The sequence below is a fragment of the Xiphias gladius genome, chromosome 6 (assembly GCF_016859285.1).
Source record: "Xiphias gladius isolate SHS-SW01 ecotype Sanya breed wild chromosome 6, ASM1685928v1, whole genome shotgun sequence".
Lineage (NCBI taxonomy): Eukaryota > Metazoa > Chordata > Actinopteri > Istiophoriformes > Xiphiidae > Xiphias > Xiphias gladius.
The window spans coordinates 567,222-586,829 of record NC_053405.1 but is presented as its reverse complement, the minus strand read 5'-3'; the positions used below and the strand labels follow the sequence as shown (position 1 = coordinate 586,829).

Here is a 19,608-nt window from a genome sequence, read left to right as displayed (position 1 = left end):
GCGAGTCCTGTAAGGGCCTCCAGGTAGTGATGGACTTCATATCATCATTTACCCTTTGTGAGCTGATGGGGATCGCCCGCAGTGGACTGTGGGCTACTGAGGATAAATTCAGGTGAACCTGGTCTGTCGGTTCCCCCTCCCGACGTGTGGACTGTGGCGGACCAGTAAAGACTGAACGTTTATGTTTCAATCTGAACTGGAACAAACCGGTTATGAGACACGGTCAGTGTTTTCTAATGAGCTGCACAGTAAAATACAGTCAGTGAAAGGGCTGCATTTACACAGCAGTGTAAGCCAGTTACTCTCACACACACACACACACACACAGGCAATAACAAGACGGACCCTGACATAGTAACGAATTGCACGGAGACGGGAAACTACAGCGTGTTTGTGGAATAATATGGGAAATATTCCACAAATGTTACGACCACTCTCAGACCAACCGGCGGTGTCCTGGAATCAGCGGCAGGACGACGTCTCTAAGGGAGCAGGACGCTGCTGTTCAGGCGGAGCCGCTGAGTCGTGTCTTTCTGGAAGTTTCCATGTCATTAAAATCAGGGAATCCGAGCCTGCGGACGGTGAATCAGGCTGAAGTGGGTTTATTCAGGATGAACTCATGTTTTCCGCTGTTGGTCCGACTCACGCGTCGGTCTTTATTAAATCCATCAGGGGCTTCTCACTGCGCCCCTCTCTGAAGCTCTCTGAAGGGGTTTTCTTGCTGTGGGGGTCTCGGCTTCGAGGGAACCCTAATGAAGTTAACATTTCTGGGGTTTTGTGTTTTTGGCTTCGGGACACCGCAGCCACAGAGGAACACTTCATTTCCCGGTGAAACTGAGTCCGGTCACAACTAAAAATGTTTTATTTGACCTCCAATCAGCCGAAGGTCTGAGATCAGTCTGAGCAGAGTCTGGTGACAGAACCGCAGGAAATCTACGCAGAGCTTCAGTATGGAGAGAAACAGCAGAGAGATCCTGTACCATCAGCACAAACTCTCAACCCAAGAGGGTGGTTTCAACAGAGGCCTACGGCAACACGACGGGGCCAGAAACTACCAGGCAAGTCCCCAGGATTCCTTCAGGAGAATTCCATTCCCATCAGAACATAACAGCAATAAAACAGGAAGCTGACGGGAGATAAGACACTTCCTGTAAACCGCAGGAAGATTCAGCTTTGAAACGACCCGGTCTGCAGACAGTCGCGGCTCAGATGGTCTCTGACACGGGACGGCTCTGCTTTCTCAACAGCGCCACCCACTGGTGGGTTCATCAGTTTGCCTAGCAATGCTTCAGTTTTACTTCAGATCCTATTAACTGGATTTTATGGCTGCAACTGCAACTAACGGTCGTTTCCTTATCGATTAATCTGTCGGCTATTTTTCTCAATGAATCGATTCATCGTTTCTTTTCTGACGTCTTCAAATATCTCGTTTTGTCCAAAACCCAGAGACTCGGTTACTGCGACAGAAACAGAAAAACTGTCCCCTGAGAATTTGTGCTCGATGACGACTTAAACGATTGATCGGTAGTGGATCGACGAACGGGTTGATCGCTGCAGCTGGATGTTCTTCAGCGAGGCAGGAATCAACCAGACAACCTGAGCAGCAGGTGCTCTGTGGTGACACGGGACACCTGAAACTGCAGACCGCGCTGTAGCAACGGAAACGGCGCCCTCTGCAGGTTCGCCACTTCTTCTGTGTCAAGATCTAGTTTTAGCATTTCTTAAATATCTCACTTGATGTTATGCTTCCGTGCCCCTGAATGATTTCGCTTTAAATCAAATTGCAACCTAAAATCTAAGTCGGAGCCCACGGCTCATTTTCGCCCCGGGGTCCTGTTCCGTTTTATTCCGGCGCTCTATTTTAGCATCGCCATCAAAACCATGTGTCGTCTGTCTGGTGGAAATGAAATTGAGTCTTCACCACAAATCTTTCAGATCCCAGTTTCACATAAAAAACAAGCCGTTTGTTAATGAAGATTCGTTTCTGGTTGGATAAGCGGCAGTTTGACGAACCCGAGCTTCCTCGTGGTCTCTACCGTCGCAAACCGTGGCCCCAGCCTCATTCCAGCCTCCACCACATCGCCGCCCTTCTCTCCTCATTTCCTGACTTTTCTCCACGACCGTCAAACTAGAAACGTCTTCACACAAGATTCACGTCCTGGAAAATGACGAGTGCCATTAAATGTGTCTAATTCCTGAAAAAAAGACCTGGTCATCCTCTGAAACTAAATTCGCTGAAGCCACAGAAGGTTTTATGACTCAGACGGGACATGGAGCTGAACGCATCCCCTCAGGCAGGTTTAAATCAAGACCACCGCTCAGACTCTGCGTTTGAAGACGTCACCTGGGGCTCTGTTAGCGCAGTTAATCCAGAAATTCACCGATCTCGAAAATATGTATCGGTTGCAGCCCAACAAACAGAGAGACCAGCAGGTGATGAGTTCCCCTCTAACAGAAACCCACCCCCCAAAACTTTCACCTGAAGACAGAAACGGCTACAAAATGATCCCGAACATTTTCCGTCAATTTTACTTCCAAACGTGGAGGCGAAAACATTTTAACCTAAAACTACTGCCGTCAGCCTGTAGATTACAAACCGTGTGTCAGTCTCAGCTGGAGGACGGACGTTCAAGCCCAGATCCTCAGATCCCCCACAAACCACCAGGTCAGTGCTGCTGTCAGCGGCGCCCCTGACGACGATAGACCGTCACATCCGGACACATGGACGGCGAAACGCCAACACATTAACTGCATGCAGCATTACCCATTCCCATATTATTTCCAAATATCAGACAGCACGTCTCCACTGCCCAAAGTGGCCTCAGGTCCTCTGTGTCCCTCTCTGCCCGTCCACCTCTGTCCGTCTCTGCAGCTCAAACCTTCATATCAGCAGCTTGAACAGAAGCCGAGAAGATTATATCCCTCAACTGGAAAGACAGAGCTCATCCCTCCACGTACCAGAGCTTCAGCACCGGTTTCGCTGCCAGGTGTTTTTTCAAACGATTGATGAATAATTGAGTCTATGAGATGTGAAAAAAGGCAAGATTAAAAAACGCTCATCGTACTTTCTCGGCACCCGAAGTCAAACAGAAAAAGGTACACCGCTGGAGGAGCCAGCACCAGGACACGATTCAGGTATTTGCTTCATTAAAATCCACCATCGTGAGTGAAGGTCAGATGAGGTTTTCCCCCGAATCCCCAACTCTGGATCCAGATTCGCTGTTATAACGTGAGAGTCAGAGGGTTATAGTTTGGTTATTGTCCGGAACTTGAGCTTTTCAGAGACTGGGAGGGTTTTTGTCGGCTCCCATCCAGGTGGCAGGAACGACTGGAAGGCAAATCACTCTGAGGAACTGGAGGAGGCCTGGAAAGACGGTTGAAGAGGAGAGAACGTGCAATAGAGCAGAAAAATATTCGCTCACGTCGGGCTCAGCTGTATTTATATGTAAATACATGAGCGAATGTGTGAGGTGGAAGCACTCTGATTCCACAATTGATTTTCTTTTCTATTCTCTCTTTTTCTTCTTTGAAAACCACTTCGGATTCTGGTCGACCGTCTTGTCCGTTTTACATGTGGCTATAGTTTCTTTATTTACTGCATTGATGCCCTTCACATACACTCAGTGTCCAGTTTATTAGGCACACCTAGTTAAAATGAGCCAGTTTTAATTCAAACTGTTTTAGACAGCTGTTTCTATTATTTTGTCCATCAGATGTGAAAAGGCAGGATAAATAACAGAAACATCTGTCAGTGTAACACAATACAGTTCAACAGCAGCACAAACTACACAACTAGTCTCAAGTTTTAGGACGCCTCCATTTTCCAGCTGTTATTTGAATTCACATTATTCAGTGTCTCAGCGTTTATGAACTTTAAGCGTAGAAGAAATAAACAATGGGAGATTTTAGAAACGAGGAATCCTTGAATCTTCTTGAACTACATTGAGTCTAAATTTCTGACTCGTCCAGCAGCTGAACTGCTGACGTTTCTTTCTACAGTGGGAATCAAACATTGTTCAGGACGTCGGTCCCAGCTCTGTGGCAGAAGTTCCCATCGACGTGTTGCACCTGCAGGTTGCTTTGCTTTCACCTTCCGTCCAGTTCATCCCAAACCGGCTCCGTGGGGTTCAGGTCTGGAGACTGTGCTGGTCTTCCATCATGTGAAGCCTCCGTCTGGTTCTGTTCTTCTAACGTTCTGGGTCATTATCTTGCTGTGGGACGAAGCCCCGACCAACCAGTCTGTCTTCCTCTGTTACTTGTCTCTCTCTCCCCAGTCTGACACCAGTAAACCAGTAACTACTTCCGGCAGCACAGTGTTGACCTGATGGTGAATCAGAGGGAGTAGGAACACACTTTGTTCCAACTCTGCCTTTGTACAGACAGAATCGTTTGCTTCAACGTTCAAGGCTTCATTTCCTTCCACTGCTGCAGGAAAAAGCTGGAAATGAACCAGTTTCTGATCCTTGGAAAAACAAAAACAAACCTGTTTTCTATGAAGTTTACAGGATTCTTTAGTTTTTGGAGAAATACACCTTTTTTTTTTTTTGGGCAGTTTAACGCTGACCTTTGTACTATTTAAGGTTTTTCACTGGACTTGAGCTGAAATTTCAGTAAAAACTGGAAAAAAATGGGGGCGACCTAAAACTCTCGACCAGTGGTGCATGGCCTCCAACCTGATCCTCCGAGTGAATCGGCTCCTCTTTAACACGGTTTCAACACCAACTGAAAACCAGAACCTTGAACCATGAAGGAGGATTATTACAGGACTGAGGACTGAGCCACGCGTACGTAAAGAAACGGACACTGAGCGTATTTCAAATTAAAAACTGCCGTTCGTAAAAAATACAATTAAAAAAAATAAAAAATACACACCCATACAAATAATGACAACTAACTGCTGTAAGGCCCTGACCCACCGCAGCAGACACGACGTTATTTTTTTATCATCATAATGTTCAATTTCCTCCAGTGTTGCAGTCGGTTCAAGTGAAATGAATCAGTTATTTAATGAGTGACTTTTTTCTACACCGATGGTGAGAAAAAATCTGCTGCAGGAAAATGAGAGAGAAATCGGGTGTAAACCAGCCGCTTCCCCGCAGAGACGCTAAAACCTGAGCAGGGAGGAAAGACGAGGAGAAGACATCACTTCTTCTTCTGTCCCTTAAAACTAAAAACTCCTGTCACGGAAGCTCGTGTGGAACTTCAGAGATTCACAGCAGAGGGAACCGGACGGAACGTTCGAGGGGAGACAAAGACAAACCAGGGACAGGATCTGCTTCTCAGCCGCCGGGTCTCCGAGACACAAAAGCCTCTCAACTTACAGCCTCTGCACAAAATGTGGGGAAAAACGAGAAAATCTGCCACACTCGCAAATTCACACCTTTCTGTTCATGTGAAGTAAAAACAGAGACGATAAATCAGGATTTTTTTGTTTTAAATTACGGCTTTTGTGTAAAAATTTCACATCGCACAGAAAAAAAAAACAAAAAAACAATTGTACTGCCTTTATTGAAATATAAAAACATGTAAATGCAGTACACTGCCAGATGTGCAGAGTAAACATGCTGATACGTGTTGAACTGTTATTTTGTCATATTTCAATAATGTGAAGGGTTTTGGGTTTTTTTTTCCAAAAACACTTCACGTGATTTTCTTTGTTCAGGTTTCTGCTGGAGAAAGAAAAATGAAACCAACAAAACAAAAACCCAAATTCAGAGTCAGGAAAAATTCTCCAGATGGAAACGTAGACGCAGAGAATTCAAACCAAAAAATAACGGATTCGTCCGGAGGATCTACAGGACGGCGGCCGAAGTGCCGGCGCGCCGTAGGTCGATCTGCTCTCAGCTACCGTTGACCGGCGTGACAGCGGGAAATTTAACGTAACGCTGCCGTGCAGTTCTGCCGCCGCTGCTGCTGCAGGATCAGTTTGACGCCACGGCAGAACAGGAGCCACACACCGTGACATCTAGATAAAACCGGAACAGCCAATCAGCGCTCAGACGGTGCTGAAACACCTGAGGTCACACGAGGTCACCGGAAGGCTTCAGTGCCATCGTTATCGTCACGCAGGAACAAGTCTATTAATATCACCGAGCTCGAAAGAGAGGACGACGCCTGGGTCGGCTGATATGAGGGGGTCTTTAGTTGACACGAGCCTGTTGCCCCTTAACGTCTCTGGGCGAACCGGTCCACTGTGGACCAGGCTGCGACCCAAGGATCGGGAGGCTCCTCCGTCCCCCCGCCCCCCATCTGCAGCCGGCCTGCGGGTGCGCACGCGCTCTCGCCGGCGTGGAGCGCGTTGCTCTGCACGGATATCGGCGTGTGATGCTGGAGTGTGTGTCCATCACGTGATCGCCTGTGGGTTTTTATCGCGCGCGCACCGCTCATCGATCGGATCACGTGGAATCGATGCGGATATCGAAATCTAAAGTGATCGATTTCATCCTCACCCACCGGGATCCTTCATCACAGGTCAAAGGTCAAACTCTAGATTCGCGTCAAACACAAACAAGCAGAACCTGGCGGAGACATGTCGGCAGGTAACGTCGGCAACGTTTCCCTCCATTCCCAGTTACGCCTGCAGCTCTGTAACACACACACACACCCGGACTGAAAACTCGTTGCGGAGACGCGGCGAGCAGCGTTTCAGAAACACCACCACACCTGCCCGACGGAGATACAAACATCCTGGACATTTATGGGCGAATAGGATTCTGTGAGCGTCGTCCAGCGCCCGACACGGGACTGACGCCGGAGACGCACCAGCGTTGACGCTCACATCAAACATCGCGTTAGTCAGAATCCGCTTGGTCCTATGGACCCAAACAGTGTTTTCACATTGGCGCAGAATCCTCTCGTGTCCGGGTTCAGATCTCAGGCCGGGACACAATTTGGTCCGAACTCGTCACACGCGTGACACACGTGTGACATCACGGGTAAAGGGGCTCTGTTCTGGTGCTTTCGATCGTTTAGCGCCATCTTCCTCGGCAGATTCGGTGACCGCTGTCGTCCCAGACTGGTGGATGTGATCGGTTAAAATAAAGGAAGCTGAAGACATGTGGTTTGCGTCTCATGCGTCTCATGAGAAATATGGGGCTTTCTGGGAAAACACGCGTCTCAGCAGTGAATCGCGACGCCGTTCGGGGAGAAGCTTAACGAACCAGCCCTGATCTGGAATATTACAGGAAGACTGCAGCAAAAGCTGTAAAATCACATCTGGACGAGGACCACACACACACACACACACACACACCATGAGGCAGAGCCTCTCAGATTCGGGTTCTTCTCCGTCTCTTGTGTCTCTTGTGTCTCTTGTTTCTAAACTTTATTCAAACTCCTGGTGACGGACTGTTTTTCTTTTTCTCCATTAAAACTCTTTGGTGGCCAAAGTCTGAGGGTTTCTCTTTCCCTTCCCACCGTTCCTCCAAAATAAAACCATACAACCCTGCAACATTAGGATAAACTGACTACAGCGCAGGCTCTCATTGGCCGGTTCAGACACCAGCCCGCCAATCAGAGGACAGAACAGTGAGCCGTTAACTCTCTGCTGCCGGGAACGGAGTACCGTCGGCCCTGATACGCGGCGACATGTGAGTGACAGCAGAGGTCAGAGGCAGACCCGGGGTCAGCCGACGGGGGGACGGGTTCCTGGGGAAACTTGAACTAGAACCGCCTCAGTGGGGGGGTTTACGTGGGCGAGGACGCAGAACTGGTCCCAGATGGTTCCGTCAGACAGAAATTCAATCAGCGGCAGTTTCGACTCCGGTCAAACTGAATCTGGTTTCGGACTGAAAAACCAAAGAATCGCTGGATTCTGGCTGAAGCTGGAACTAATTACGTTTCATTTCATCCTGACTAATCAGACTCTCATTTTTCTCATGACTCAGTTAATCATTTGGTCCATGAAACAGTGGGACGTCCTCAAACGTCCAAAAGCCGAAGAGACTCGGTTACTGGGAGAAAGCCCGGAGAAGACCGGGACCCGACGGACTGACGGAGGAGAAGCGTGGTCTAAAGGATTCTCCTTTTGTGTGATAAAACCTCGGCCTGAAACTCGAAGTCGAATGTTTTATTTCTATTTTATTTACAATGTCCCTCGGTTCCGTGTCGTGACAGAAGGGCCCAGAGGGACCGGGTCCAGAGGGGCCGGGCCCCTCCAGTCAGTAGAAGCACGTATTACTTAAACATAAATGTAGGCAGTGAAAAACCTGGACAGGGTGCGAGGACCTGATGTCGCTGGGTTCTGTGAATCTCTTGCAGCCGAAGTGAACAGGAGGCCAACTGTGCTGGTCTCCTCGGTTTTTATGGGTTTCTGGTTTCTGGTTTCTGTTGGCGGAGCAGTCCTGATGGCTGCCGGGAACATATTAACATGGACCTGCTGGAAACCCCGAACGCTGCCGGCTTCATCTGTATTATAGTCTCACATAAAAACCACGTGGCCCCTCTTTGACTGACCCTGATCCTGTGAATCCTTCTACAACACCTCGTGTCCGTCCTCCCCTCGGTGCCAGGGAAAGAGCTCGTCCTATGCTGAGACACTCAACCTGTCCTCCGGTGTCGCTCGGACTCGGCTCCGTTTCTCCCCTTGAACACCCTGAAACTTCGGTCAGTGTAACACGCGTGACCTCGGATCTTCCTCGGCCTGTTCTCGCGTTCGGCTTTTAATCGAATCTAAGGTTTATTCGTTCATGCTGCGTCTCCTCAGCTCCGCAGCAACTGGGTCACAAATTAAACTTTAGGAACCGGATCAAGTTGCTCGGATTAAAAAGGACCATTTGTGGTATTTTCTCCCCTATTCCCAGTCTCTGCAACGGCGGTTCGGGACCGGGTCTTACCTGGGGTTGGAGCTGTTCCAGTAGACCGCGTACCGGTCGGAGATGATGCGGTCGTCGGTGACGGCGGCGCAGAGCCGGAGCAGCAGGCCGACCAGCAGCAGCAGCGGTGCCCGCCCGGAGCGCTCCATGTGCGGCGGCGCGGCGCGCTGCGTCCCGGCGAACATCCGCGTCTCTTCTCTTCAGCTCTGAGCGAACCAGAACCAGAACCAGAGCCGAAACGCATCAAACGCTCTGCGGCCGCGGGTGATCAGGAGACCTGAGAACTGCTGATTGATTCGGTTTGGATCCACGCGGGAGATCGATCGATTATCGGCGTTTAACTGATGATTTCCCGGCGGGAAGGGTGAAAATAATCCATGTCGCGGGAACCACTCTTCACGTGTGAGGACGGAAAATCTTCACCGCGACGGGCTGTGCTTAAAAACCGGCCGATTCCTACAAATCCACGTCCAGGGGGACAAACTGTCCAAAAGTTTCATTTTCCCTCTGTCAGAACCAGGTCAGAACCGGACCGTGTGCCCACAGTGGACCAGTCCGTCCATGTGCGTCCTGCTCCTTCTGCTGGAAACCAAACTCTCCTCAATCCGACATTTACGCACAGCGCTGCAGTCCGGATCCGTCTCCGCTCAAACTCCCGGAGCTCTCATTCAGGATTACTGTCCTCTCTGCGTCTCCGAGTCCGCTGCTCCCTCGGAAACTCTAAAAATTCACCGAGGAGGAGCTCAGGGCTCCGGGCTGCCACCGGGGCTCCGTCGCGCAGCCCCGCCACCCCTTCCACAATCGTCCCGCTGCTCTCTCGTGTTTGGAGCCGCTCTGGAAGTTCAACACTCCGCCGTCAGCGTGCACCAGGAGCGGGTCTCCGGGTCTCCGGGTCTCCGGGTCTCGGCTCCCCCCTCTCTGAGCCCGGTCTCAAACTTTTCGCGGTCTGCTCCCTTCGCGCTGCCGCTGCTGACCGGAGCGAAGCGGACCGGTCCAGAGCAGCGAACAAAGACGAGCGAGAATCCGAGTCAAAGTTTAGTCTGCGCTGCATGGGGAGCGTTTGGTGAGGCTACCGGCTCAGCTCCTCACTGCTGCTCCCGGTGCGTCCCGCAGGGCGGAGCTTCTGAGTCACGGTGCTCTCTCCCTCTCTCGCTCCCTCTCCTTCTCTCTCTCCCTCTCTCTGCCCCCCCGCTCTCCCTCTTTCTCTTTCTCTGTCCCCCCTTTCTCTCTCCCCCTCCCCCCCTTCTCTCTCTCCCTCACTCTGCCCCTTCCCTCCCTCCCTCTCTCTCTCTCCCCTCTCCCCCTTCTCCCTCTCTCTCTCTCTGCCCTCCCCTCTCTCTCCCCGTCTCTCTCACCCCTCTTTCTCTCTCTCTGTCCCCCCTTTCTCTCCCCTCCCCCCCTTCTCCCTCTCGCTCTCTCCCTCACTCTGCCCCCTCCCTCCCTCCCTCTCTCCCTCTCTCCCTCTTTCTCCCCCCCCCCTTCTCCCTCTCGCTCTCTCTGCCCTCCCCTCTCTCTCCCCCCTCTCTCTCCCTCTCTCTGTCCCCCTCTCTGTCCCCCCTTTCTCTCCCCCCCTTCTCTCTGTCTCCCCTTTCTCTCTCCCCCTCCCCCCCTTCTCTCTTTCTCTCTCCCTCCCTCTCTCTGCCCCCCCTTTCTCCCTCTCTCTCCCCCGTCTTTCTCTCTCTCTCTCTGCCCCCCCATCTCTCTCTCCCCCCCCCCTCTCTCCCTCTCTGTCTCCCCCCCCCTCCCTCCCTCTCCCTGCCCCCCCTTTCTCCCTCCCTCCCCCCCTCTCTCCCTCTCTCTCTCTCTCTCTCCCTCTCTCTCTCTCTCTCTCTCCCTCCCTCCCCCCCCTCTCTCCCTCCCTCTCTCCGCCCCCCCACTCCCCCCCTCTTTCTCTCTCTCCTCTCTCTCCTCCTCCCTCCCCCCCACTCTCCCTCCCTCTCTCCGCCCCCCCACTCCCTCTCTCTCTCTCTCTCTCTCCCTCTCTCTGCCCCCCGTTCTCCCTCTTTCTCCCCCCCCTCTCTCTCTGCCTCCCCTCTCTCTCCCCTCTCTCTCCCTCTCTCTGCCCCCCCCTCTGCCCCCCTTCTCCCTCTCGCTCTCTCTGCCCTCCCCTCTCTCTCCCCCCTCTTTCTCTCTCTCTCTCCCTCTCTGTCTCTCCTCCCCCTCTCTCCCTCTCTGTCCCCCTTTCTCCCCCCCCCCCCTTTCTCCCCCCTTCTCCCTCTCTCTCCCTCCCTCTCTCCTCTCTCTCTGCCCCCCCGTTCTCCCTCTTTCTCCCCCCTCTCTCTCTGCCCTCCCCTCTCTCTCCCCCTCTCTCCCTCCCTCTCTCCTCCCCCCACTCCCCCCCTCTTTCTCTCTCCCCCTCCCCCTTCTCTCTCTCTCTCCCTCCCTCCCTCCCCCCTCTCTCCTCCCTCTCTCCGCCCCCCACTCCCCCCTCTCTCCCTCCCTCTCTCCGCCCCCCACTCCCCCCCTCTTTCTCTCTCTCTCCCTCTCTCTCTCTCTCTCTCTCCCTCTCTCTGCCCCCCCTCTCTCTCCCTCTCTCTCCCTCTCTCTCTCTCCCCTCCCTCTCTCTCCCCTCTCTCCTCCCTCTCTCTCCCCCCCTCCCTCCCTGTCTCTCCTCCCCCTCTCTCTCCCTCTCTGCCCCCCCCTCTCTGCCCCCCCTTTCTCCTCTCTCTCCCCCTCCTCCCTCTCCCTCCCCCTTCTCTCTCTCTCCCCTCCCCCCCCCCTCTCTCTCCCTCTCTCTGCCCCCCCCTCTGCCCCCCTTTCTCCCTCTCTCTCTCCCCTCCCCTCTCTCCCTCCCCTCTCTGCCCCCCCCCACTCTCCCTCTACCCCTCCCCCTTCTCTCTCTCTCCCTCTCTCCCCCTCCCTCCCTCCCGCCCTCTCTGCCCCCCCTTTCTCCCTCTCTCTCCCCTGTCTTTCTCTCTCTCTCTCTCTGCCCCCTCTCTCCCTCCCTCCCTCTCCCTCTCTCTCCCCTCCCCCCTCCCCTTCCCCCCCCTCTCTCTCTCACCTGAGATCCGCAAACCTGATGCACCTGCACAGGTTCGTGCTCACGTGCATCAAACAGACTGAGCTACACTTTCATGACTGTCCACAACAGGTTCACACAGGTTCACCACACTGTCCACACACGTTCACAAAGCTTCATGACTGTCTAAACAGGTTCACAAACTGTCCACACAGGTTCACACAGGTCCAAACGCGACAGGACCAGCAGCATCAGCTGCAGGTCTTCCTCTGAACTGCGGCTTTTATCTGAGTCGCCAACACTGATGTGATGTTTCTGATACTTGTAGGTTACAGAAGCCGAGGAAACTGTGACTCTGTGATGGAGTCTCCTCCTTTCATCCAGTGACTCAGCACTCATCAATATTTCAGTGTCAGCTTTTTTTTGGGGGGGGGGGCGGTAGAGAGGAATACAGATGAATCTTTCATTCTTGCTTTTAAAATGGGCCCAGATTAATGGACCCGCACTATTAAACTTTCAGACAGTCCCATGAATAAATGCAGAGACCGCCGGGCGTTCGACAACCACTGACCATGTACACTGAGAGAGAGAGAGACAGAGAGAGAGAGAGTCACTGGTTATTGCACAACAGGAAAACCACATCACATCCGTCTGTTCTAGTTTAACCAAAGCAAACATCTGGACGCCTGGACCAGGTAACATCTGTCTGCGGGGTTGAAGGTTCTCCACTTGCCTATTGATTCCGCGTGGCACCATAAATACTGGGAGAGCTCTCTGACTGGTTCAGAACCCAGTGTGGTTTTCACAAACCTTTTTTAATCTTTGGTACATTTTTAACAAACATGGTGAATCAGAACCTGATGACAGAACAACAGACTGGAACACCAGGTTCATGTGCGTTCAGGCGGGTTCATGTGGGTTCATGTGGGTTCAGGCGGGTTCATGTGGGTTCAGGCAGGTTCAGGCGGGTTCAGGCGGGTTCATGTGGGTTCAGGCAGGTTCAGGCGGGTTCAGGCGGGTTCAGGTGGGTTCAGGCAGGTTCAGGCAGGTTCATGTGCGTTCAGGCGGGTTAATGTGGGTTCAGGCGGGTTCAGGCAGGTTCAGGCGGGTTCAGGCGGGTTCATGTGGGTTCATGTGGGTTCAGGCGGGTTCATGTGGGTTCATGTGGGTTCAGGCGGGTTCATGTGGGTTCAGGCAGGTTCAGGCGGGTTCAGGCGGGTTCAGGCGGGTTCAGGCGGGTTCAGGTGGGTTCAGGCAGGTTCAGGCAGGTTCATGTGCGTTCAGGCGGGTTAATGTGGGTTCAGGCGGGTTCAGGCAGGTTCAGGCGGGTTCATGTGGGTTCATGTGGGTTCAGGCGGGTTCATGTGGGTTCAGGCAGGTTCAGGCGGGTTCAGGCGGGTTCATGTGGGTTCATATGGGTTCAGGCGGGTTCAGGCAGGTTCAGGCGGGTTCAGGCGGGTTCATGTGGGTTCATGTGGGTTCAGGCGGGTTCATGTGGGTTCAGGCAGGTTCATGTGGGTTCAGGCGGGTTCATGTGGGTTCAGGCGGGTTCAGGCGGGTTCATGTGGGTTCAGGCGGGTTCAGGCGGGTTCAGGCGGGTTCATGTGGGTTCAGGTGGGTTCATGTGGGTTCAGGCGGGTTCATGTGGGTTCATGTGGGTTCAGGCGGGTTCATGTGGGTTCAGGCAGGTTCATGTGCGTTCAGGCGGGTTCATGTGGGTTCAGGCGGGTTGATGTGGGTTCAGGCAGGTTCAGGCGGGTTCAGGCGGGTTCAGGCGGGTTCAGGCGGGTTCATGTGGGTTCAGGCGGGTTCATGTGGGTTCATGTGGGTTCAGGCCATGTGGGTTCAGGCGGGTTCAGGCGGGTTCATGTGGGTTCAGGCGGGTTCAGGTGGGTTCATATGGGTTCAGGCGGGTTCAGGCGGGTTCAGGCGGGTTCATGTGGGTTCAGGCGGGTTCATGTGGGTTCAGGCGGGTTCAGGTGGGTTCAGGCGGGTTCAGGCGGGTTCATGTGGGTTCATGGGTTCATGTGGGTTCATGTGGGTTCAGGCGGGTTCATGTGGGTTCAGGCAGGTTCAGGTGGGTTCAGGCGGGTTCATGTGGGTTCAGGTGGGTTCAGGCGGGTTCAGGCGGGTTCAGGCGGGTTCAGGCGGGTTCATGTGGGTTCAGGCGGGTTCATGTGGGTTCATGTGGGTTCATGTGGGTTCAGGCGGGTTCATGTGGGTTCAGGCGGGTTCAGGCGGGTTCAGGCGGGTTCATGTGGGTTCAGGCGGGTTCATGTGGGTTCAGGCGGGTTCATGTGGGTTCAGGCGGGTTCAGGGGTTCATGCGGGTTCATGTGGGTTCAGGCAGGTTCATGTGGGTTCAGGCGGGTTCATGTGGGTTCAGGCAGGTTCAGGTGGGTTCAGGCGGGTTCATGTGGGTTCAGGTGGGTTCAGGCGGGTTCAGGCGGGTTCAGGCGGGTTCATGTGGGTTCAGGCGGGTTAATGTGGGTTCATATGGGTTCAGGCAGGTTCAGGCGGGTTCAGGCGGGTTCATGCGGGTTCAGGCGGGTTCATGTGGGTTCAGGCGGGTTCAGGCGGGTTAATGTGGGTTCATATGGGTTCATATGGGTTTAGGCGGGTTCATGTGGGTTCAGGCGGGTTCATGTGGGTTCAGGCGGGTTCATGTGGGTTCAGGCGGGTTCAGGCGGGTTCAGGCGGGTTCAGGCGGGTTCAGGCGGGTTCAGGCGGGTTCATGTGGGTTCAGGCGGGTTCATGTGGGTTCAGGCGGGTTCATGTGGGTTCAGGCGGGTTCAGGCAGGTTCATGTGGGTTCAGGCGGGTTCAGGCGGGTTCATGCGGGTTCAGGCGGGTTCAGGCGGGTTCAGGCGGGTTCAGGCGGGTTCATGTGGGTTCAGGCAGGTTCATGTGGGTTCAGGCGGGTTCAGGCAGGTTCATGTGGGTTCAGGCGGGTTCATGTGGGTTCAGGCGGGTACAGGCGGGTTCATGTGGGTTCAGGTGGGGTCAAGCGGCTTCAGGTGGGTTCAGGTGGGGTCAAGCGGCTTCAGGTGGGTTCAGGTGAAGTAATTTGTTGAAATACATTGGCTGTAGTTACATCTTCCTCCAGAGTCACCTGTAGTACCTGTCAGTCTGAACCGAGGGATGAATGATCAGCTGTAGATTATAAACCTCACAGGATTTTTTTTAATCAGAACTTTTTTTTAAACTGATTTGCATGAAACTTGTAAAGTTATTAAATATAGATTTATATAATAAACCTATTAAATCAAATGTGTATTTTTTAATGTATTTGAAAAACATGTTGAATTTCCTGTTGATGAACTCCGCCCCCTGCTGGTCATCATCAGCATCACACAGACAAACATCCGTTTGTCCTGCACCGTGTGAGGTCAGCGAACGTCTCCTGTAGTTAGTCACACCTCTGCATGTCTGACATGGGACACACTTCCTCCTCCGCCTCTTCATCATCTTCATCATCGTCTTCATCTTCATAATAATACTATTGCTACTCGTACTGAAACTGCTAATGCTGTTATAACTACACCTGCTGCTTCTGCTACATCTACTAGTACCACACCAAGCTGTTTGAGTCCACAGGGAGGAATTGCAATCAATTAGGTTGAAAGCTGCTGTCAGCTTCTCTCAGCTAATTGGTTCTTGAGTTAATGAAGTTAATTACAGCACGATAGTGAGTCGGCTGGATAACAAGCTGCACAGGTGTGTGTGTGTGAGAGAGTGTGTGAGTGCTTCCTTGTAATGTGTATGCGCGACACCCCGTATCATTAAAGCCTGGTCACAGCAGCATTTGTGGTGAAATGAATTCATTTCAGTCAAATCAGGTCGAAGTAAACCTGTGTGAACCTCTCACATCTTGTTCCGCTTTGGGGAACTCTGACAGGTGATTCCGTCCTGCTGACCAATCACAACCCGCCCTGACAGAGCTGAGCCTTGACTCCAAAATGGCGGAAGCCATCGAGGTTTATTATCGGTGTGTCTCCATCCATTTTGACTGAAGCTGCTCTGACAGAGTAGAAACTTGGTTTACTGACAGTCAGAGGCAGGAGGACGTCAGACTGAGGCAGCTGTTGATAAAACTGTGGAGACTTAGTGTCTCAGTAGAACTTTATTTTCTCTCGTCAGTTACCAACTTACCAAACGAAACACTGAACAGCGCTGGTGAAGACATGAGGGGGGACAAATCCAGGAAACACCTTTTTCAAGAGAAATCCGACGTCGTTTCGTTTCTGACGACGGTGGTTCAGCCGGATCACATCCGCGGTGATGCTGTGTTGTGGTTTCACCTCTCCAGATACAGTAGTTCACCAAGAAGCTCTCTGAGTAGTCACGGCGTCACCATGAAGAAGAGGCAATCAAAAACAAAACAGACTGGGTCGGTTCCTTGGTGTGTTCCAGTCAAACCACATCTCCCAACGTGTTGATGCACTTGTGAGATCATTTTCAGACGTCGTGGAGAAAACCAGTTCACCAGATCTGTTGCGAACGAGTACGTACATCCGCTTACAGAGAGGGCGTCAGTTGAGAGGGCCGTCCTTCAATCCAGCCCAGGAAGCATTTGTGTACACACTGCTAAAAGGAAGCGGCCATATGCGGCCCGGACCACTGCTGAATGTGGTCTGAGTGATCGGATCTCAGTGCCTCTGGGTTGCATTCGGACCTGTACTTAGAGCTGTCCACCTGTGATCGGATCGGCCTGGACACGTTAATGCCAGGTATGGACAGGGTCATCGAGACTCAAATGCAGATCACATGTTGAAACCTGGTGGAGAACCTGGGTCCACTTTTTATTCGAGCCAGACTGGGGGGTTCTTTGTGTTTGTGGTTCCACAGCGAACGTCAGATCTCAGAGGAACCCTGCTGTGTCTGAAGTTGTGTTTTGTGTTTGTCCTTGCTGAAGGAGACAGGGTGTCTCTGCAGGGGTCCAACCTCAAAATCAGACACACAGACAGAAGATTTAATGGACCGTCTCCTGATTCTTCCGTCAGCCTCTAATTGTCCTGTTGGCTGAGAGAGAGAGAGTGTCTGTGTGTGTTAAAACTCAGGATGGGGAAGAGATGTTTCCTACAAATCTACAAGTGACCAATTAGCGTCATTTGAGAGAGAATTAAAGGGTTAGTTATCACCCAGAGGACGAGCGTTTGGTTCTGAAAGCGGCCGATTATTCACGTCTTGTCACACGTGGACAGAATTACCTGCCGGCTCTCTGCAGGACGGCCTCCAATCACAGAAACGCCGGGACGGAGGAGCCTGAGGGGGTCAGCAGCATCAGGGAGGCGGCGGCGGCGGCCAGTGAACTGAACGTTTGCATAATCTGCCTTTTAGGCAGAAGCACTGAAGCTGTCAGATGGATGCAAAGCGGCCGAGGTGGCCGGTTAAATCCGTGATGGACCTGTCAGCCGTGCGGCCATTAACCACACGCTGAGATTCTCCTTTTTTTCTACTTTCTGCCCAAACGCTGCCCCCCCCCAAAAAAAACATGTCAAACGTGCGTGACTGCTCATCGAGCGGCACACAGGACAAACGTGGCGTTTCGGCGGACGACAGCTGGATTAGCTGTTTGACAGCCGTGTAGGGTCGGTTTGCAGCGGCCACTCTGCGGGGAGCAGCCGGGCGGAGGAGGAGGAGGATGAAACGTGGAGGAAGAGATTGGCTCAGAGGTCGTTAGCGGCCAGCTGATATGTTTGGGTGCAGGATGGAAGGCGGGGAGAATTAGCATTTAAAGTACTTGCCCACCAGGCATTAGCACACCTTGGTGAACTCAGCCAATATGTTCCCCGCTGGCCTCTGAAAACTCCTAAACTATAAAAAAATAAATAAAATCACTCCACCCCAGAGGAGGGAAAGAATTCTGATCCCTCACTGAGGTAACAGAGGTAACATCAGAGTGAAAAAAAAACTATTTCCAGTCCTTAATTATAATCTTACTTCAGTAAAAGTGAAGAGATACAAACAGTAGAGTGGAGTAAAATAACAGTAAGCGATGAGCTTATCTAACACATCAACCTGTAAACAGCATTTGACGGTCGTTATATTTTATGTCTGGTTATTTGGTTTTTCTAAATGTTGATGTTGAAAGTGAAAGTGTCCAGAGACCCAACTCGCTCTCATGTGCAGCCCGAATGACAGCGAACAGTGACGGTCGGCCGGCCCGCCGCTGAGGTTCGGCTTCGTGAAACTCAGGAGGGTTCATAGAAACACTGGTGGAAAATGCTCCGAACCTCTAAGAGAAGAGGCGTAAACACGGAGCCACCTGACAGACAGGTAGCTCACTGATTGGACGATTTTGGCGACGTCATGGCCGACGATGCAGGAAAATCGGACTCAGTCTGCCCTTTAATGTCTCTCTGCTCACAGAGAAGTCACTGAGGATCAGCTTTGTCGGTGTCAGACTGCGAATCCGCCACATGTTGCGAATGTTACAGGAGAACAGTGGCTGCGTTCCCCTCACGTTTCACTGGGAAGCGGCTCAGAGACATGAAGCAGGACACAAACTCAACACGCGTCTGCTTCGATTCCTCTTCTGACCCACCAGGGCGATGGACATACTGTAAACGTTGCCATGGTTACAAGATGATCTGGGAAAAGGTCTACACATCGCTCATACGCGTCACTTCCTGAACAGTAACAACCCTGTCTCCTGGAAAACACATTTATATCTGACTAAACTGTTTAGTGAGGACAAAACCTGATCTCTGCCTGGATTTTCGTCAGAAGCAACGTTTTCTTTTTTTGAAGGAATAAAGCGACACGTTTATTAACAGCAGCAAAGTCTCCAGGAGGTAGATGGAGGACGTAAGAAGATCAGGACTGAGACACCAGAGACCAGGTTCACATCCAGAGTCCCGTCTGTGGTTTAGGCAACAACAGCTCTTTGGTTCAGGTTCAGGAAAGGTGGTGGTTTTGGTTCAATGTAAAGAAACAGGTTTTGTCTGAAATCACTTGGAACTTTTTCTGTATTAAACCAGACCAGGATCTTTCCAGAACATGGACAAGGTGCTGTGAGGGTCTGGACAGAACCCATAAAAAATAAAAATAAAAACGTTGTCTGTGAACATTTCACTGATATGTTCAGGATCAATGTATTTGTGACTTAAATATGTATATTAACAACATCTCCTCTTCCGTCCTACATTAGCTTAATAATTGATGACAACACGGTGACTGGTCTGGTTTTCGTGCTCATAGTCATCAGAACGTTTTTCTACATGTGGTTGGATTGAAAGAGGAAACTGATTCAATTCCATTTATAAAAGATTTTAAATGTGGGATGTTGGTTTATTTTTTTCTGAGAGACTATTTTCAAATGCAGGAAAACAGATGACAAAGTTACTTTATTGGTTGGTCACGGTCCTAGATGCTGCGTGGTAGTAACACACCTGCCCCCTCCTTGGCAGGTTGATAGTGTCTTTGGTTCTGGTGCGGCATCGAGTGGGTCTTCGTGTTTGAGCCGAAATGATGGTCTGCTGTTGTTGGGTGTGTGGGTCCGACTTTCTGCCCGTTTTGCTGTAGAATACTTTGTTGGTGACCGCTGTTGATAGCAGTTGGTGTGTGGTACGTCCCCCGTGAGCTGGTGTGTAGTGGACCAGATTGACCATCGTCTACGGACTGCAGCCATTACGGTAACCAGGTGAGACACTGAGGACCGGAAGACTTCAGTCCACTGAAGCAGGCTCCTGCTCTGTGTGGGGTTCCCTGGGTTCCCTGGGTTGACCCCCCCTCAACTTTCATTGTATAATTCACACTCTGAGCCAGAGGGAGAGCAGACATTCATCATGTCGTACAATGAAAATGAGGAAGAAATAAACTTCCCACCCACAGTT

The 19,608-nt window shown here is 51.8% G+C and overlaps 1 protein-coding gene across 1 annotated transcript in view; it reads right to left on the bottom strand.

Moving 5' to 3' along the window:
- The window catches only part of LOC120791370 (ephrin-A2-like), a 79,906-nt gene extending 70,026 nt beyond the window's left edge, over positions 1-9,880 (bottom strand). Inside the window, exon 1 of the mRNA XM_040129802.1 lies at positions 8,835-9,880. Coding sequence (XP_039985736.1) covers positions 8,835-8,998 — 164 coding nt within the window. The 5' untranslated portion in view covers positions 8,999-9,880. The remainder of the gene's footprint in view (positions 1-8,834) is intronic.
- Between the last annotated feature and the right edge of the window lie 9,728 nt (positions 9,881-19,608).